At 39.7% G+C, this 21,630-nt stretch overlaps 1 protein-coding gene across 7 annotated transcripts in view; it reads right to left on the bottom strand.

Moving 5' to 3' along the window:
* Positions 1 to 21,630, bottom strand: part of NFX1 (nuclear transcription factor, X-box binding 1) — a 101,462-nt gene that overhangs the window by 17,764 nt on the left and 62,068 nt on the right. For all 7 annotated transcript variants that reach the window (XR_002434809.1, XR_002434810.1, XM_021385667.1 and 4 more), the window contains exons 13-21: positions 21,097 to 21,205; positions 13,852 to 13,971; positions 11,766 to 11,845; positions 11,132 to 11,362; positions 10,768 to 10,841; positions 7,919 to 8,020; positions 6,371 to 6,412; positions 4,926 to 5,024; positions 677 to 743 (exon numbers count right to left, since the gene is read on the bottom strand). Coding sequence is in view for 5 of the 7 variants with exons in the window: in XM_021385667.1 (XP_021241342.1) it covers positions 677 to 743; positions 4,926 to 5,024; positions 6,371 to 6,412; positions 7,919 to 8,020; positions 10,768 to 10,841; positions 11,132 to 11,362; positions 11,766 to 11,845; positions 13,852 to 13,971; positions 21,097 to 21,205 (924 nt within the window). In the remaining 2 variants the exon portion in view is untranslated. The remainder of the gene's footprint in view (positions 1 to 676; positions 744 to 4,925; positions 5,025 to 6,370; positions 6,413 to 7,918; positions 8,021 to 10,767; positions 10,842 to 11,131; positions 11,363 to 11,765; positions 11,846 to 13,851; positions 13,972 to 21,096; positions 21,206 to 21,630) is intronic.

Raw genomic sequence — 21,630 nt, 5'->3', positions numbered from 1 at the left:
GCAGAGCAGAGGGAGAGGAGAACCTCCCTTGACCTACAGGCAGCACATTTTTTAATGCACCCCACGACAACACTGGCCTTCTTGACCACAAGGGCACACTGCTGGCTCATGGTCAACCTGTTGCCCACCAGGACCCCTAGGTCCTTCTCCACAGAGCTCCTTTCCAGAAGGTCAGTTCATAGCCTGTACTGATGCATTTTGTTATTCCTCTCTAGGTGATAGGACCCTATATTTGTCCTTGGTGAACCTCATAAGATTCCTTCCCACCCAACTCTTCAGCCTGTCCAGGTCTCGCTGAAAAGCAGCACAGCTTTCTGGTGTGTCAGCCATTCCTCCCAGCTTTGCATCATCAGCAAACTTTCTGGGGGTCCAGGTCATTGATTAAGATGTTATCACAACCCTCAACACTGATGCACTGATGTCTGGCACTATTTGAATCTTAACTGAAACAAACAAACAACAAAAAAAATAAACCATCACTCTGCTGTGACAGAAGCAATCCTACTGTTGTGTATCCTTTTTTCTAATTAGAAATATGCATTCTAAATAGAGTCCAAAAATGTTTAGTGTTAATTCTTAACTATTAGTGTTAAAGCTTAGTAAATATTATCCAGATTCCTTCCAAACTGGATAAAACTGTTCCTTTTAATAACTCAAGGAATACCCAAATACTGACCTTATTCACAGCTTCCACAAGCATTCTCATCTCCTTCTCAACATCACTGACAAATTTTAAATCTTTCCTGCAAGAACAACATACTAGGTAAATAAGGCAACTGAATGTACAAAGATGGAATAACTTTATTTTTTTAACATTATTTTTAACAACAACGAAATTAAAGATCTCAATTAACTGAGGCAAATACAGCAGTTTAGAGTGCAGTTTGGTTTATACATAGCTCTATTGGCATTTTAAAATGTTCATTTATGTCATCACTATTACAAAAACCTTGAATTATTTTCCCTTCAAGCCTTGGAACCCAGCATAGAATTCTATTATACAGCTCTACAATCTGACAATACAACTCTGAATTTTCAGAGCAGTAAAATGTAGGTTTTAAATTTGTCATTTCATTGTTTTTCAACTACTTGCCATTAAAGCAGTTCATGAGGATTACAACATTAGATATAAATACAGGTACTGGGTTTACAGAGTTAAATTCTTTTCTAAGATAGAAAAAAAGTGCACTGGCAGGTTTTCAACTTACCTATCGTAAAGAATTCATGAAAACAATAGAAGAATAAAGCTAACTGCAAGGAAACTAAATATTCCAGATATGACATATTAAGGATTTTTGTAATTAGTTTACCCTAATTAATCACAGTAGATTGAGTCTGTCAGAGTGAGCTTTGCACTCTGTTCTTAAATAAGCAGATAAACTAACTTCAAAAGTAAGGTTAGCGTTTGTTAGCACATCATCTTCACACAGAAAAAGGGTACCTGAAGATTTCCTATCTCAAAGTTAGTAGTAAATGAAATTATTCAAAGGCGTCACTTCATAGCAAGACAACATTATTTTGTGAATTATGTCTAAATTTCATCAGCCAAGACACGGATGTCCTACCAAAGCTATGGATGCTGAAGTGAAGGTATGATCAAAGGATCAAGTGGTCTCAAGCAAACGTGCAAAATAACAATACTGAGTTGGTTTTCTACCAAAATCACTAGATCAATGCTACAGTGGACTCAGCCTATCAATGGAAAATCTTCAAGGTTTTATAACAGGTCTCCATTCACCAGATGAGTAAGACATTGAATGGAGTTATCAGAAATCCTGAATCGTCAGTTGAGAAAAGTATTACATAATTCAGAGAATTCCAAAAGACAGACTGCAGGATTTAACCCTTTGCGTTAAAAATAAAGGTCACTCCAGACATCTAGGCTACAAAACAGAGTTGGCACTTGCAGCATGAGATTTTGGAAAGAATGCTAACACAAAAAATCAGTAGCTGAAAAAAATAAATTGATCAGTTCAGAATGTACTTAAATCCCGAGTCAGAAAGTAAACACTGAATTAAATGATAGCCATGAACATTCGAATTTTAAGGAGAAATGGCCAGAGAAGAAAAAAAAATGGAAACAGTCCAATGAGATGGTCTACAAGCATCTAAAGTGTATGTCTTAAAAAAAAAAAAAAAGACAATAAAAGAAACAGCCTGTAAAAGGATTATTAACTGAAAGTGAACAGTAATATTAACCAAGTGTCTTTCAAATAGAAATTCCAAGACAGTCAAGACTGAGGTACTCAGACGGGGAAAAAAGCACATTTCACCAGCTGAGAGAATATTAATTCTCTGCAGGTTAAATGAGTTGGAGTAGATAAGCTGTACAGAAACTAGTTTAATGGCCATCATCTAAAATCTATTCTCTCACTTCCTCCTTAAAAAGCAGAAGCTGGACCTCACTACCTTTTTAGCTTGTTACATACTGTCATTTGCTGATGACACAAAACTGGGAGGAGTGGCTGACACGCCAGAAGGCTGTGCTGCCATCCAGTGAGACCTAGATGGGTTGAAAAGTTGGGCAGGGAGAAATTTAATGAAATATAACAAGGGCAAGTGTAGAGTCTTGCATCTGGGCAAGAACAACTCCAGGTACCAGTACAGGTTGGGGACTGACCTGTTGGAGAGCAGTGTAGGGGAAAGGGACCTGGGGGTCCTGGTGGACAACAGGATGACCGTGAGCCAGCACTGTGCCCTTGTGGCCAAGAAGGCCATTTGCATCCTTAGGTGTATTAGAAGGGGTGTGGTTAGTAAGTAGAGAGAGATTCTCCTTCCACTCCACTTTACCCTGGTGAGACTGCATCTGGAATACTGTATCCAGTTTTGGGCCCCTCAGTTCAACAAGAACAGGGAACTGCTTGAGAGAGTCCAGCACGGAGCCACAAAGATGATTAAGGGACTGGAGCATCTACCTTACAAGGAAAAGCTGAGGGAGCTGGGTCTCTTCAGCTTGGAGGAGACCGAGGAGTGACCTCATTAATGTTTATAAATATGTAAAGGGTGAGTGTCAGGAGGATGGAGCCAGTCTCTTCTCAGTAACATCCAATGACAGGACAAGGGACAATGGGTGCAAGCTGGAACATAGGAGGTTATAAATATGAGAAAGACCTTCTTGTGAGAGTAACAGAACACTGGAACAGGCTGCCCAGAGAAGCTATGGATTCAGTATTCCCTAAACTGAAAGTATCTTTTAAAGGGATACCCTTGAGAAAACATCTGGAGATTTCTGAGATCTGTATGTAGGCTGAATAGCATCAGGGAACAGTGAAGGCAATTCAATAAAGATGCACCTTCTGTATGTAGACGTTAAGAACAGTATTAGAATAGATTCTAATCAGGCTATTTTCAGACTAATCTAATTTCAGGCTGTTCATTCCCCTGCCACTAAGGCTGACAAAGCACAAGCAAGATTTCCTTTAGAGTTTCAAATTTTCCTTTGATGGCAATAGATAAAGCCATGATTAAAAAAATAAAGAGACTCTTTTCAATTCTGTGTAGTTTTGTCTATCCAAGTTTGGCAGCAAGCTTCATGAAACCGTTTTAACATAATAATTGAAAGGGAGTGCTAGGTCAATATGCAAGGAAGTATGTTCTGCATTCCAAGCTACACAAAAGCATGAACCCCACACTGAAGGGTGGAAAGAAGCATGAAGTTAATATGCAACACAGGCAGGCTCCGATGCTAGCAAAGATTCTGGAAGGCCAAGAATAACAGATCCATTAGAAGATCCACTGGAGAAGAGGAGGTTCAGGTGAGAACTTATTGCTGTCTACAACTACCTGAAGGAAGGTTGTGGCAATGGGGTGGGCGGCCTCTTCTCCCAGGTAACTAGCGATAGGATTAGAGGGAATGGCCTCAAGTTGTGCCAGGGGAGGTTCAGGTTGGATATCAGAAAAAATCTCTCTGAAAGAGTGGTCAGGCACTGGAATGGGCTGCCAGGGAGGTGGTGGAGTCACCATCCCTGGAGGTGCTCAAGAAACTTTTAGATGTTGTACTGAGGGATGTGGTTTAGTGGGAAATATTGGTGATAGGTAGACGGTTGGACTGGATGATCTTGGAGATCTTTTCCAACATTGGTGATTCTACAATTAGGCTGAGGAGAGTGAATCCTGTTGCAAGTCATTCCACTTTTCAGAATGTACAGAGAATTCTGAGTTGCCAGAAGAAAATTCTCTAACTTATATACTTCGTAGATTTTGCCATTTGGAGGGAAAGTCAGATGTTTTGCAAACTGATGAAAGACCATCAAGAGTGATCAAGAAAGAAAATATCAAAGACTTAGCTCTGCAATTTGAAGTTTGCTGCTGACATAAATGTAGATCTGTTAATACAGGGAGAAACTAATTCATATTGCAGACTATAGCAAGATAAGTGAAATTTAGTATTTCAGTGTGCAAAGTCATTTGAGACTAAGAAAAGCTTTTGCTTAGGGCTGAGACTCAGTGAGAATAACCTGAGTGCATTACTTTATTTTGAGAATTAATTTACCAAATTAAAGCAGCTAAGAAGGAAATGCAAGTAAAATTGTAGATGAATCAACAGAAATACTTTCGTGAAGGGAATATGAATGTATTAAAACTATTTTTTAAGGTATCTGGAATATAGTACAGGATTCTGGTCAATTCTAAACACTACAGTACATGTAGAGAACAGTTGACAGGAAAATAGAAGTCATTTGAAAAAGATGTCACTAAGGACTTTAATTTGTATAATGTGGCAAGATGAAGGCTAGGTGAGATTTGATTGTACTCCAAAGAAAAAGACAGCGCATACATGAGGGAAATATATACAAGACACATAACACAGTAAGAAAGTGAAAATGTGTATCTTTGTTTCTGTAAGAGAACAGAATCATGATGGATTTTCCAACTTGCTCTCTACACTGTTTAACTATGACACCCATCATCATTAAAACACATACCTGGCATCTTCTTTTAAAAGGTCACTGTACTTTGGTCCAGCAGAACGAGTGTTAAAAGGGTCAGAATTATCGTCTATTTCAAGAGCATCAGCAAGGCGCCTAAATTCAAGAGTAGGAGAGAAAAAAGCAAAAACACCACACAAAAAAAAAATCAACCTGAAACATTTTGTCACTGAAGAGTAGAGATGAGTTACCAGTACAGATAAACAGCATATAAAAGATCAGATTTTTTATGTTTGATACTAATATTTAGGACTTTTCAATAGACTATACTATTAAATCTCAGATTGCTCCACACAGATCCCTACTGGTGGTGAATGGATTTAAATCCAACTGGCAACTGGTCAGAAGTGCTGCTCCCCAGTGGACAGTATTGGGGCCCGTCTTGTTTAGTATCTTTATTGATGACCTAGATGAGGGCATTGAGCGCACCCTTAGTAAGTTTGCAGATGACTCCGAGCTGGAAGAAAGTGTCGATCTGCCTGGGGGTAGGTAGGCACTTCAGAGTGATCTGGAAAGACTGGATAGATGGGCTGAGGCCAATGGGATTTAGTTCAGTAACACCAAAAGCCGGGTCCTGCACTTTGGCCACAGCAACCCCAGGCAACATTACACGCTTAGAACAGAGTGGCAGGAAGACTGTGTAGAAGAAACAGACCTGGGGGTGTTGGTTAATACTTGGCTAAACATGAACCAGCAGTATGCCCAGATGGCCAAGTCTAACGACATCCTCACTTCCATCAGAAATAGTGTAGCCAGCAGGACCAGGGAGGCGATTATCCCTCTGTACTCAGCTCTGGTGAGGCAACACCTTAAGTACTGACTACTGTGCTCAGTTTTGGGCCCCTCACTACAAGAAAGAAACTGAAGCCCTGGAGTGTGTACAGAGAAGGGCAATAAACTAGTGAGGGGTCTGGAACACAAGGAGTAGCTGAGGGAACTGGGATTGCTCAGCCTGGAGAAGAGGAGGCTCAGGGGAGACCTTATCGCTCTCCACAACTACCTGAAGGGAGGTTCTGGTGAGGTGGGGGTCAGCCTCTTCTCCCATGTAACTAGCGCTAGGACTAGAGGGAATGGCCTCAAGTTGTGCTAGGGGAGGTTCAGGTTGGACATTAGGAAAAACGTCTTCTGTCAAAGAGTGGTCAGGCACTGGAACAGGTTGCCCAGGGAGGTGGTTGAGTCATCGTCCCTGGAGGTGTTTAAGGAAAGCGTATCTGTAATACTTAGGGAGACTGTTTAGTGTGCAATATTGGTGGTAGGCTGACAGTTGGACTAGATGATCTTGGAGGTCTTTTTCAACCTTGGTGATTCTATGATTCTGTAACACAAGAATCACCTCCACACCTCCATCAGTTCTGTAGGTCATACAGGAAATAGATTTTTTCCACGTTGCATTAACGCTTTAAATTCAGATTTTTTTGTAAAAAAGCAAGTAGAGTGCCCACCTGTTCCGCTGAAGAGCTAAACATTCTTCATCACATTGCAACCTGAATAGTGAAAAAATACAATTAGATTCACAGCTTCTCCTCACAATGTTCAACTAGTTTTGTTGCTGTCACATTATCACAGCCTGAAGACATAAGAAGAATGTATTAGAATAATGTATAAGATCAGATAATACAGCTAATAACAGATTAGATTTTAATACATATAATGGATTGACTCTGAAATAATTTACAATTTAGAGAAGAGAGATGGTAACAAAAATTTAAAAAACCTAGGGACTTAGAAAAGCAAAGATTTAAGGAAATCAAATTACAGACAGAATGAAGTTGGAGAAACTTGACAATGCCTTGAATAAGTGATACTAAAAATAAAACACAAGCTATTCAATTTCTGACGGAACATCAGGAGGAACAGAGAAAAATCACCAAACTTAAGTCACAAGTGTTTCTGTTTCTTAAAAACAAAAAACAGATTTGCAGTGACAGCCAATATGAGAGCAAAAGTGCCAAGCATAAATCAATATAGAAATTTAAGAAATCTAACAAGGGTAATAGAAAAATATTATAAATAGTAAGATGATGACTAGGGAAAAATAAGTCCTTTTACTCATCCAGAAAAGAACGCTAACAGCAATCTGAGAAAATTCAGATGAACTCAAAAGAGTTTGTGGACCTTATGGACAACAAGTTGAACATGAGTTAGTAATGTGCCTTTGCAACAAGAAAAGCTAATGGTGTTCTGGGCTGCATTAGACAAAATATCACCAACACATCAATGGATGTGATCCCTCCCCTTTAATCAGCACTGGTGAGGCTAATCCTGGAGTACTGCATCTGGTTCTGGGTTCCTCTGTACTACTGATACTCTGGCATACCAAAGGGAGCCCAACAAAAGGGCTGACAAAGATTATAATGGACTGCAGCACTTGTCCTGTGCTGAGAAAGGCTGAGAGAACTGGGACTGTTTGGACTAGAGAAGAAGCTTGGCAAGGATCTTATCAATTTATCTAAATCCCTTTTCAGGAGCATCCAGAGCCAAGACAACAGACAATGGGCACAAACTGAGACACAGGAAGTTCCTTCTGAACATCACGAAATACTAAAAAAATATATACATATATATATAGGTGCAGGTGATTGAGCACTGTCACAGGTTGTCCAGAGTAGTTGAGCAGTCTCTGTCCTTAGTGTCTAGAAGGCCTGCCTCTAGACTCTAGAGCAAGGAGTTGGGACCAGTTGACTTCCAGAAGTCTCTTCCAACCTCAGTCATTCTGTGATTCTGAGTCCACTAAAAGAAACTCTGAAACTAATACGATGTGCCATATGTAATCATAACTAGAAACTAAGCAATGATAGAGAGCTCATTCTACATTAAAGCAAAAACAGATAAAGAATAGTAAAACGTTCTAATAGCAGTATTAAAGTAGAGCCAGGTTATTAAAAGCCTTTTAACAAGGATTCTACTGATAATACTATGCATTTTCCAAGTCACCTGTTCTTCATGTACTCACAAGGATTTCATATATGTTTCTACATGCCTGTCCTTACCTGGCCTGCTTCATTTCTTTTTTTGTAATAAGTCTACTGATTTCCACTGAATCTCCAAGCTGCAGATCCGTTAACTTAGTGGCTATAGATATAGCAGCTATTCTGAAAAAGAAGAGTATTAGTTTTCACTAGATCTTGGAAATAGTATATAAAGCTTCACATTTAAATATCCAGATAGAAGAAGAGAAGCAAGCATGTTTCCTTGTCAGATTACAGAACTGAAATCTAGTTCTAAACCACCTAGTTTTAGAAGATTTATCTACTTACATTGATTAAAAGGTTACTCTCTCTCATCTTAAGCAACTAACAGACTTGCTTCTTTATGAAATTATTCAGAACACCAATTCTAAGTCTAGACTAGACAATGTGAATACTCTTTCTTCGTACTTGCTTAATACTAAAACTGCACCTGAACATACAGGGTTAATGGTGTTTTTAACTTTCATGTGTTTCTTCTTTAAATGTATGCAACTAAAACCTCTAAAGTTAATTTTTTTTAAACTTTGAAGCTTACTTAGACAATATTGATGATACAAGCCAAAAGGAAACAAAAAAAATGCCTACTGAAACTTACAATTTTCTTTATAAAGCTTCTTCATCATTCCCATCAATAGCAAGCCTTTCTAGTCTCATTTTCTAGCTAAAATTTCTATGACTAAAATGTACAATACATTTTTAAGTGAAATATACCTGTCTCAAAATCCTACGTCTAACATTCTATTCTCTGAACTGTCTTTCCTGCTAATTCTCAGATAAAAAGATATGTTTGTCTCCAAACACTTCACATGACATTCAGAAAACAACTATTCACACATCAAGAAGGATAACCATATTACATTTAAAAAAAGAAACACTGAGACACACTAGCAGCTTCAAATTTATCAAGTTGTGACAAAGTAACAAGCCATCAGACAACAGGACAACAGCATCTATATCGTGTATACACACAGGGCTTCAGAGACCCTTTCCTGTTCCTCTGGGCATGCTTTTTGTGATATTAAACAGCTTTGAACTTGGTGAAACACTCCCAGTTACATCTCTGATAAAACCTGGACACTCAATTAGCTTGGTGAACTCTCCACAGCAATACCACAGGAGTAGTTTGGTTTTCTTTTTTTTTTTCTTTCATCTTTTTTTTCCCTCAAAAATAAAGATGGTGGAAAAATTCAAACCTAACTCCTATAAAACAACAGTATTTTAATGTTTTGGCAATCTGAACATTAGAGTTATCATATAAAATTAGCAAGCATTAAACACTGTTTTTACTAATATCTCATGATTTGTTGGTAATATCAGTTAATGCAAAGTCAGAAAATTAAACATGTGCGAACACATGTGAACCAAGAGAAATAAACAACTGCTTTAAACTGAGCAGTGCTTCATTTCATTCCTTTTGACTTGGCTTATATATACAAGGACTCTCACTGACTTCAAATACACCATGTTCCTTGTACGAGTATTTGTGGAGCGACTGAGCCTCAGAAATAGTGGAAATATAACAGGCTTCAAAGACATGAACTCGTAATCCAGTTACCATCCAGGTTATCATTAATGACAAGCTCACGTCAATTCTAAATGATAATTCAATGTTGAGCAAATCTTTTGATTTATATTGGTAGTGAAAAAAATCATAAAAATCACACTATTCCTGGAAGTCCACTTACTGTTGTTCTTTAATGCTACTGATCAATGCATTTTCACAGTACTAAGAACATATTAAGTAGATGCTAAGCCATCTTCTGAAGAATTTAAATCTGGGCATTGATCAGTCAGAAAAGCAATACATCCTCAGCCGGGATAGTTCCTCAAATAACAGTATTAAAGAACAGAAAAAATCATTAGGAAGCTTTCTTTGAAAGACAAGAAGTGTGGGACCATATGAAAACAAAGGCATTCTTGCTTTGATGAGCAGAAGACCTTGGCATGAGTAAACAAGCTCGGCAGCTTCTTGCGCCAGACGTAAACACGCAGGAGGCACCTGGCTCCTACACATGACCCAGGGGTTGTTGCGTGGGTATAAAAGGTTGTGAGCACGTACTATAAAGGTCTTGGTCCCGCACTAGCAACAGAGTCTGTCCCTCAATTGTCACAAAGAAGTACCTATGTCTGCTCTCTCCTATAAACCGATATGTAGAGCAGAAATTTTGTTGCATTTTAACCCTCCAAATTAATTTTTTTATTCCCTCTCGATCACAGCCACGGAATAAAAAAAAAGTTGTTATTGTCTCTATTTTGCTATTTGTATTTCCTAAGTTCCAAAGTTCAACTTGATTCTTGTTTTCCTTGTCCCTTCTTTACCCTCTGACATAAGATAAAAATAAATAAATGTAGTTTAGAAATAGGATTTAGAGAGAAATTTATTGCAAAAAAATTAATTAAGTTAGGTAGGACTCAGTTTGCATATTGAAAACCAAGATTTAGATATTAAGAACTAAAGCGCTCATTATGGTCAATGAAATCTAAAAAGTTATTCAACTACCTAAATTTAACTGCCTATTTCAGCTCTTTAGCTTCCATCATCTGTACGGACTAGGTTCCATCAGACATTAATGGCAATTTTGACAGCAACTCACACATGGACTGTTAGATACGTTCAGAAGTCTGAATTAGAATTCCACAGATGGGAAATTCAAGCTGTGACATGCCAACAGTTACAGACTGACAGCAAAAAGAGAAATGTGGTGCAGTACAGGATGGCTGGTTCAGAAGCTCAGAGGAACAGGAAAAAAAAGAATCTATAGGTGTAAGTATAAAAAAAGTGTGAAGAACTTTGTGAATGAAATATATTGCCAGTACTGAAATCCAATCAAACTGCAAAGATCCACTAACAGAATTATTATAGTACAGACCTCTGATACGTATTAGATGCTTCTGAGCAAATCATACTCTCCTTTCTTCTTCCACATTCACACTGAAGATCAACCTGTTGCATTACACAAGACAACAGTTGGTTTAAACTTTTTTTTTTGTTTTGTTTAAGGAAGTGAGAGAGGTAAATTGCAATCCTGCTGGAATAGCGACTACTTTAATGATAAATAATAAAAAAAAAACAAAACAGACTTCATCACATTATTCAATATTTAAGTTTATATTGATAGCATGACATTTTTCTTACTAAAAAAATGTCACTTTTTGTTACTGTTGTTTTTGGCTGATAGTTAAATTATACAACTTGCCAGTGAATTTGCAGTTAATTTTCACTGAGCATCTAACCTTTGCACAGCAGGATGTTGTTGGGCAGGGTGAAGAAGGATGACATGGAGCCATACAGGGATGATTACAATACAGTCTTGGAATAGTACATGGTTGTTTACACTCTTCATCTATAAGACATTCCCCTTTATGACAGATTCTTTTACATTTGTGCATTCCACATTTTAACATTTGATTGCAGCGAAGTCCACAAGAAATGTCAGTGAGATGACAGGGAATATTGCTTCGCAGCTGAAAAAGGGATGGAGAAAGACGACACAAAAGAAAATCATTAATTATAAAAGCAAATCTCAAAACACTTTTACTGTTCACACCTTTATTTGGCATTTTCCACACAAGAAATGTAATACTAAAATAATTAGGACAAGGACTGTGTTCTTTATATCATAGTCCAATAATATCAGTTAGTATGAATACACATGGCATAAGACTTTTCCCATTTAATCATATTAAACACCAACTCCAGTAACATATTCCATTCCAAAGAAGCCATGAACATACAACTCAACAGTCTTAGAAACTGAAACATCACATGGTTATTCCTTAAGTTACATAAACCTTGAAGTACATCCTGAACTTCAATAACTATTTCCAAGCTACACATTATTTAGAATACAAAAACACTAAGACTTACTTCATGTTTGCCCATACACCATTTCTGAGTGAGATAGGTACAAGGTGGACACTTCTCCTCACTATGACATGAATGGTACACTGCAGCCACAGATTAAAAAACAGTTTTATTACCATACTTCAGTCAAATACCTTAAAAAAGACATTATGGATTATTAGATATAAGTTGGTATTTCATTAGTACACAACTAATGTGAGAAAAGATGCTTAATAATAATAATTTGATAATTTGTTCTTTAAAACAGCCTTTAAAAATTACGATGGCAGATTTTTAGGCAAATATTCTTCGGCATTTTCAAAACTAAATAACAGAGAATAGATAACATTTGTAACTTCTGAGCAGGATTACACTATTAGACAGAATATACCAAAGCATATCTGTCCAACCTGTGCTACAGCACAGGTTTTCAATCAGTCAATGTAATTTCAAGGAACTCAGAAACCAACTGTTCACTACTGTTCACTACATTATTCTACTCTTTCAATAGAGCATGTTATCTCTAATTAAATGTAACATTTAATAATAAAGGTAAGACTAACATGTAGCCTGCAGGCTGTATGCAGCCCACTCCCCAATATAGGAGCAGAAGCTCTTCACCACAGGTGGCTCCAGGTGCACACCCATCATTCAACAACAACCAAACAGTGCACTATTAACACTGTGTCAACTGAAATAGTGCATGGGGAGGGCAGTGCTGACTCCAGCAATGGCAACTAATTGTGTACATTTTGCCATACTGGCTAAACACAGTGCTCTCAATAGCAAAGAATATGCAGCCATGCCTTCCATTTTGATAAAAGAATTTGAAAACAGGTTTCAAGATTGCAAAAAAAAATCATCAATTTCTGTTTGTGACATCATTTTCAGTTGATATAAATACATTACCTGCAATTATTAAAATGGAATGTACAGAGTTGAAATCAGATATTCAACTCAAAAATCTGATAATGTCTCTCCACTGCACTTTTATAAGACCTCCCTTAGCAGAGGAAAAATACCCTTCACTTCACAGTTACACCTTATTCATGCCATTGCTTTTTGGCAGGACGCACATTTGTGAACAATCTTGAGACCTCACTGAAAATTGCAACCACTGCCATTAAATAAGACTGTATTAGTTTCACAAAACAAGGTCAAATATCCTGCTAGTTTTCTCTTTTTGTCTCTTTTTTCATGTTTTAAGACAAAAATATTAAAAAACGAAATATTTTGTTACTTATGTATTAATATTATTGTACATTTTATGAGGGCTGCTCCAAAAGTAACGTCTCCTGTTTTATTATGTTGACCCATGACACCAAAGGTGGATGTTGGTGGTATGGCAGTAGAGGTTGAACCCTCTCAACAATATTGCACTACATTTTGTCATTGTGCAACAGATGGCAGCAAAGGGGCAGTCTGACAAAATGGTGTGTGACATGGAAGTGCGTATGAAGCAAAGGCATGTCAATGAATTCCTCCATGCAGAAAAAAACGGCACCCACTGACATTCATCAACACTTGCTGAATGCTTATGGAGACCAAACAGTGGATGTGAACACAGTGAGACAATGGGTGGTACGTTTTAGCAGTGTCGACAGTGGGTCGCCTCCACTGGCACAGATTCTTATCAGCTTGCGTGCAGGCTCTTCTTCACTGCTGGTAAAAACGCAGCTAATGGTGGTGACTATGTTGAAAAATATTGTTACTGTTTTCTTTATATTGGCTGTAGTTTCCGTGGAAATAAATAGGAGGCATTACATACAGAGAAACTCACAGATATGCAGCCCAAGACAACTCCTCTTTACTCAAGGCAGCCCAGGCAAGCCAAAAGGCTGCACACTCATGGTTTAATGCATTCTGACTATCAATGATGTCTAAATGTTGCTATCTGGATCAGAAAGAATAATGTGTTGTTTCACAAGTTAGAAGTACCACTGCTGTTATTCATGGCAAATTTTTAGTTAGTTTTGAAGTACAGACTTATGGAAATACTAAACTACTGCAAAAATAGCTAACAAAATGGTAAATATATTTTCAAACAGACCCATGTATATTTTATTACATTTTGAATTTTTTCTTTTTTTAACTGAATAGCTTGACTTACCTGGATGATCACAGTCATGTGGCCTGGTGCATGTTTTTTTGCACTCTGGTGGCTGAGTGCCACAGGGAACAGGGGGGTAAATTACTGATTCCCCACAATAACAAGTCAACTCATCAAAACCTGAAAAACCAAATCACAAAAGAGATGTAAATCAGTCTTTGTATTTGTACTTCTCTACTAAGAGAAATATTAAAAGAAAATGCAAATGTTATATTCTGGGTTTTTATTTTCTATATTAAGAACCGCTATAGTGAAATTATTACCTCCTGTGTCTCCTACAAGATAACTGAAATACAGTCACTTCACAACAAATATGTTTGCTTTGAGAGAGTGGTTCTTTGACAATGTCTTGAACTGGAGCAGGAGTAATGCTCTTGTAAAGTAGAAAGCTGTTCTTGTTCTACCACTGACTCAAAAACAGGGAGATTTCTTGAATTCCCGTTCCAAAAGGGCATGATCCAAATTTTGCCTCACCCACTCCTTCAAAATTCTTTCCACAGTTTCTTGTTTTCTTCCTTTACATATCTGACTCTAGTCTGGTTTGGAAAGAAGCTAGTCCAGATTTCTTTCGAGCTTTTTGAATTTTCATTTTTTTATCATTTTCTCATGTATGTGATCAGATTTCATCCTTCTGCCCAGATCTGCACATGGTGCTGAGAAGATTTCAGACAAAATAATCAAAAAGGTACCATTTTGTTGACTCTGACCTAGAATCTCTTCTGTATACTTCATGCCATTCAGCACTACATGGATCCTTTTAATCAGTTTATGAACCTGACCAAAAACTGCAAAGGCAACGTGGCATGTTTTGGAAGTTCTCTGCCTCAAGTCATGTGCAGTTTGGTTTTAATTTTTCCTCATTTAGGAAACAGATTCTCTTAGTTTCAGCTGGGCTAGAATTATTTTCTTCAGAGCGTCTGGTATGATCCTATGTTTTGCTTTTAGGAAAATGGCCAAGGCCATTCACAGTGAAGGGCCCAAGGAGCTGGAAGGGAACAGAATTAGGACAGCTGACTTAAACTGGCCAAAGGGATATTCCATACCATATGATATCATGCAGAGGGAATTCTCAAGGGGTGGGAGCTCATCTCACTCTCTTCTGCTGCTCAGGGGCCTAGCTGGGCACTGGTTGGTGGGTAGTGAGCAATTGCCTGTGCATCAATTGCTATATATGTTCATATATAAATATATATATATTTCATAATTATTATCCTTTTCCTTTCCTCTATCTTGGTAAATAGTTTCATCTCAGTCCACAAGTTCAGCTTGTTTTTTATCAATACTCTTCCCCTATCCCTCTGTGAAGATGGGGGAGTGAGCAAATGACTGTGTGGTGCTTAGCCACCTGCCAGGTTAAACCACAACACATTTTAAACTTTTATCACAAGATTCCAAATCTTATTGATAAAGCACAAAAGGAATAAAGTCTCATACACCAACCCAACAAAACACCTCACAGAAATTAATACAGTTCAATACAGTTTTTCAGAGTTTAAATAAACTGGGAGGGAGACAGACTGGAATGCACAGAAATCTTAAAAAAAAAAAAGGAAAAAAAGGACAGTAAGAAAAATACAAATACTGGGAGACACAGAGAAAGAGACATGAGAACAAAAAGAGAATATGATTGATCTGTAAAGGAAGAAAGAGACAGTGGATCAGCAAGAACACACTGAGTTTCATTCCTAACTAGGAATAGGATAGACAGTGGTTATCAGATGCAGCAGTTGCACTTTGAGGAATACACTGACCAGCAGCATCTTTTGTGTAGCCAGTGCCTTTCATGTCTTTTTCTCTCTATTTTCCTATATATGGACTGCCATTCCCCTCCATTCACCTTGATTCCTTCCTTAGTCCAGTTTTGTTTCATTCTGAACAGAACTTACCACACAGTTTTTTCTCCATTAGTCCTACCTTTGCTACATCTGTGTCCAAATTTGCTGTTCCTTGCCTGATTAACAGGGCCACAGAATCATAGATTAGTTTGGGTTGGAAGGGCCTTTAAAGATCATGTAGTCCCAAATCCCTGCCATAAGCAGGTACGCAACCCACTAGATCACGTGGCCCACGTCCCCATTCAACCTGGCCTTGAACACCTTAAGGCGTGGGGCCATCCACAACTTCTCTGGGCAGCCTGTTCTACTGTGCCTCACCACTCTCTAAAGAATTTTCTTCTAATTGCTAAACAAATCTCACTTATTTTAGTTTAATACCAGTTTCGACTCTATAAAGCTCCCTTTACACACTGAAAGGCTGCAATGAGATCTCTTCAAAGTCTTCTCTCCTTCAGGCCGAAAAAACCCAACTCCCTCAGAGCGTCTTTGAAGGAGAGGTGCTGAAGTCCACTGATCATCTTACAGGCCTTCCCTGTGGACTCGCTCCAACAGCTCTATGTCATTCTTGTGCTGGGGACCCCAGGGTTAGGCACAGTACTCAAGGTGGTGCTCCATAAGGGCTCAGTAAAGAGGGACTATCGCCTCCCTCTCCCTGCTGGTCACTCTTCTTATGATGCAGCTCAAGAAACCATTGCCCTGCTGAGCTGCAAGCAAATGCTGCTGCCCCAAGTCAAGCTTTTTGTCCACCAGAATCCCCAGGTCCTTCTCCACAGAGCTACACTCAAGTTTTTCCTCTTAGTCTGTACACATTCTGTGATTGTCCTGGCCAACGTGCAGCACCTTGTACTTAGACTTGTTGAACCTCATTACATTCATGCAGACCTATTTCTCAAGCTTGTCCAAGTTCCTCGGGATAGCATCCCTTCCTCCTGCTTTATCAACTGTATCACTCAGCTTAGAGTCATCAGCAAACTTGCTGAGAGCACACTCAACCCTAATGTGTATGTCATGATTAAAGATGCTAAAGAGCACTGATCCCAAGATAGAACCCTGGGATACACCACTTGCCACCAACTCCCACCTGGACACCAAACCTTTGACAGTAGCCCTCTAGCTGCAGCCATTCAACCAATTCCTCATCCAATAAATAGCCCAGTCTTCAAATGCATCTGTATGGGAACTGCTGAGTCATGGCCTGAACCACTGATTGAGCACCTGGAGGAAAGACCCAGTCAGCCCTGGGAGCACAGGTGAAGGCAATTCACCTGTGTGACTGGAAGGGGTGGAGCCTGGCTCCACCCCTCTTAGGCCTCATTTAAGGGCTGACTACCACTGAGGAAAGATCTCTTTCTGGAGATCCCTCCTTGGTGGAAGCCTTTCCCAGTGAACCCAGAATCTTCTGATACAGGTGAGAGATTTACTTCCCTTCCTTTGTAGCACCTTGCTATCATGCTAGCTCTTCCACCATTTTGTAATATCTTTTCCATCATGCTGGTCCTTCTGGTCGCTACAGTATCCCTCTCCAATTCAGAGATAAGAATGTCATATGGGACCATATCAAAGGCCTTACAGAAGTCCAGGTAGATGACATAAATTGCTTTTCTTTGTTCGCTGATGCTGTCACTCCATCACAGAAGGCCACCAAATTAAGCAGGCATGATAGGCCCTTGGTGAAAGCATGCTGTTCTGACCACTTCCTCATACAGCATGTACCTTAACAGTTTCCAGGAGGATTAATTTCAGAGGCACAGAAGTGAGGTTCACTGGTCTGTATCTTCCTGGGTCTTTCTTCCTACTTTTCTTATTACTGGGAGTGAGGTGTCTCTTTTTCCAGTCACCAAGGATAGAATCATAGAATGAGCTAGGTTGGAAAAGACCTACAAGATCACCTAGCCCAACCATCCACCTACCACCAACAACCCCACTAAACTATGTCTCCCAACGCTATATCTAAACGTTTCTTGAACACTTGATATCACTTGACAGCCACAACTTTTCAAGTATGATGGAGAGTGGCTTGGCAAACATATCAGCCAGTTCCTTCAGGACCCTAGGATAACATGGAGCCTGGTAGACTTGTCTTATTCTACCTCATCAGGTAGTCTCAAACTAACTCTGCTTACAGTGGGAGGGATTTTTGCTCCCCCAATCCCCAGGGACTTGAAAGGTGTGGGAAATCCAACCATCAGAGAAGAGTGATGCAAAGAACTTGCTGAGTACCTCAGCTTCCTCCATGTCTGTTCTTGCCAGTTCTCACTTCTCGTTTATCAGAGTGGGCACGCTCTCTGTCTTCTTTTCTGACTAATGTGCTATGAAGTCCCTTTTCGTTCTTCAGCACACGTCTTGTCAAATTCATTTCCAAGCTCAGTTGACTTGGCTTTCCTGATCCCACCTCTACACAATCAGACAGCATCCCCATACCCCTCCCAGGCTACACGTCCCTGCTTCCACTGCCTGTGCATTTACTTCTTAGCTTCCACTTTCACCAGCAGGTTCTTGCTCAGCTGTACCTGTTTCCTGCCTCCCCTGCTTGCTTTCATACACCTGGGGACGTGATGGGACAGCTCTTGCACTTTAAGAAAGGTGTTCCAAAAGAGATGGCACCTTTGCTCAGTTACTTTGACCTTCAGGACAGCTTTCCAGGGGATCTCTTCCACTAATTCTTTAAACAGCTGGAATTTTGTTTTTCTGAAGTTCAGAATCCTGGTTTTGCTCTTTGCCAGGCCCATATTCCAGGAGATTACAAACTCAATCAACCAGTGCATGGTCACTAAAGGCCAGACTACCTCTGATCTTAAACTTTTCAATGAGCTCATCTGCATGGGTGAGCACCAGGTCCAGTAATGCTTCTCCTCTGCTGGGTTTGTCTAATACTTGGATCAAGAAGTTCTCCTCAGGGCACACCCAAGAGTCAGCTTACAGCCTGCTGTGTTGCTTTCCCAGCAAACAGCTAGGTGGCTGAAACACCCCATCAGGATGAGAGCCTGCCAGTGCAATGCTTCTTATAGCTGAATCAAGAAGTCCTGGTCAACAGACTCCTCTTGATCAGGCAGCCTGTAGAAGACCCTGTCCACCAGACATCCTTTGTTGGTCCAGTCCTTAATTTTCACCCACAAGCTCTTAGCTTCTTTCTGGCTGTTGCTCAGAAGCAACACTTTGCAATCCATCATCTCTTTCTTAATATAGAGAGCAACACCACTGCCCCTCCTGCCCTGCCTATCTCATCTAAAAAGCCTGTAGCCCTCAACTGCAGTGTTTCACTTGTGCAAGTTGTCCCACCATGTTTCCATTATAGCATTAAGGTCATAGTTTTCTAACTGCACCATGATACGCAACTCATCCTGCTAGTTTCCAATGCTGCATGCACTAGTATAGAGGCACTTCAGCTCAGCTGCATAACCTTCTCAGAGGAGCCCTCCCACATACACAGAATTACAGGGGTTGGAAAGGACCTCTAGAGATCACTGAGTCCAACTCCCCTGCTAAAGCAGATACCCTGCAATAGGTCACACAAGTACATGTCCAGACAGGTCTTGAATATCATCACATAAGGAGACTCCACAACCTCTCAGGGCAACTTGTTCCAGTGTTCCATCACCCTCACCATAAAGAAGTTCTGCAGGTTAGTACAGAACTTCCTATGTTCAAGTTTTAAGCCATTTCTCCTTGTCCTATTGCTATGTAACACCAGGAGGAGCCTGGCCTCATCCATTTGCCTCCCACCTCCCTTCAGACATTTTTAAACATTTTTCAGATCCCACCCCCCAGTCGTCTTTTTCACAGGCTGAACAGACTCAGGTTACTCAGCCTTTCCTCATCCAGGAGATGCTCCAGGCCCTTTATCATCTTTGTGGTCCTCTGCTAGACTCCTTCTAGGAGGTCCCTGTCTTTTTTGAACTGGGGAGCCCAGAACTGGTGGTCACTGTAGTCTAAACATGGCCTCACCAGGGCCAAGGAGAGAGGGAGAAGAACCTCCCTTGACCTGCTGGCCATGCTATTTTTAATGCACTCCAGGATACCACTGGTCTTCTTGGCCGTAAGGGCACACTGCTGGCTCATGGCTAATCTGTTGTCCACCAGGACCTCCAGGTCCTATTCCGCAGAGCTCCTCTCTAGCAAGTCATCCCCTAACCTGTACTGATGAACGTGGTTATCCCTTTGGAATAATTCTGACATTTTTCCCTGCTATGTTCTAGACTAACAGCATTCCCTAGCTCTTCTCTGTCATTCAGAAATACATCCCCTTCCCACTCTGAATGTAGTTCAAAGCTTGCTAATAAGTCCAGCCAGCTTGCTGCCCAGAATGCTCTTGCCACACCTGGTCTCTCACGTCGCACTTGATGTCAACATGCTTGATCTCAAAAAGGTGCATCCGACACCACAGAACCCAAAACTCAGAGTGTGGTACCATCTCCACAGCCAATTGTTCACAATGTCTGTTGTTCTCCTTTTTGGATCCCAGCCTTCCAATGGGAGAAGAGAGGAGAACACTACCTGTGCTTCTGATCCATTCAACATCTTTCCAAGGGTCACCAAATCTCTTTTGACATCCACTATCTGTCTGTTCTGCCTTCACTAGACTGAAGTTACTGAGATGACCTGAATGTGAGACTTTCAGTTTACTATTTTGCTTTAAGAGCAGTATTTGGACACAGTAAGATTTCTTTTCTAAAGAACGGTTCTACCAGCATGCATGCTGAAATACAGAAGTATTCTTTTGTCCATTTAAGGCCAAGATCAGGAAATCTTAGTATTCTCTATTATAAAGGTGTGAAATGATGAATATACGGTTTCCTACATCAAGTAGAGAAAAGCAGTTATGAAAAACTAGTATCTTAATCTGACAGACTTTAACAGAGTACATACTCACTTAAAGCTATCGCACCAGCTCAAATCTGTATCTTAGTAGTCTTAAAATAGTACCTCATGGTTGTCAATCAATTTGAAGCAATTCTTTAGTAATTTCACCATCTACAATATGACACGCAACTGACACGTACTTCTACAGATGGTCAATCTAGAGAAAAATCACTAGCATGTTAACTTAGGGAAGTCTGAATTTTAAACCTGTAAACAGATTTTGCTACATATTCCAGTACCTATAAAAGTTTAACTTGTAAACAAAAGAGTTCCATCAACTTAAAAATTCTAGATTTTTTTTCACTCTTGCATGATTGTCCTCAAAGTTTAAGTGATTGCTGGATCAATATAACTGAACACATTTCACTGTAATTCAATTAAAATTCAACGAAGATACTAAACTCATCTAAAATGGATTAACTTTCTTTTCCACTATAAGGAAAACAAAACAATGAGAACAAACTACAGATCAAAATCTATGTCCAACTCTGACCAGTTCAAGTGAACACATTTCTATGATATGTAAGAAAAAATGCATTATTGTACACACTTGTTTGCCAGCAGGTTTGACAACTGCCCCGGTGACAAGGCTCTTCACATCTATGGAGTCCGCAGTTGAGTTTGCGACCACAAACCAAAGAACACTTATGTTCTGTGTCCTGTGGAAAGGCACAAAGGAGAAGCAAAATTAAACTACAAAATCAACAGGTTTCTTTCTTCTGAGAAGTCATAATCCAGCAACTACAAAACCACTAGGAAGAAATAAAAAGTTATTGGAATGGTTAACTTTCTCCTTCAGGTGACAAAGGCAATGATCTGTCAAGGTGGAGCTATTAATTAGAGTGGTTTACTACCTCGAAGGGTCATGAATCTGGTATCATAGAATGTCTTAAGTTGGAAGGGACCTCAAAGATCATCTAGTCCTAACCTCTTGCCATGGGCAGGGCTGCCAACCACTAGATCAAGCAATAGAACAGGTCCCAGAGCCCCATCCAGCCTAGCCTTGAACATGCCTGAGGACAGGGCATCCACAAACTCTCTGGGCAGCCTGTTCCAGTATCTCAACACCCTTTCAGTGAAAAAA

This window comes from Numida meleagris, chromosome 2 (genome assembly GCF_002078875.1).
Source record: "Numida meleagris isolate 19003 breed g44 Domestic line chromosome 2, NumMel1.0, whole genome shotgun sequence".
NCBI classification, from domain to species: Eukaryota; Metazoa; Chordata; class Aves; order Galliformes; family Numididae; genus Numida; species Numida meleagris.
Note: the sequence above shows the minus strand (reverse complement) of the source record. Positions and strands in the feature narration are given on the sequence as shown.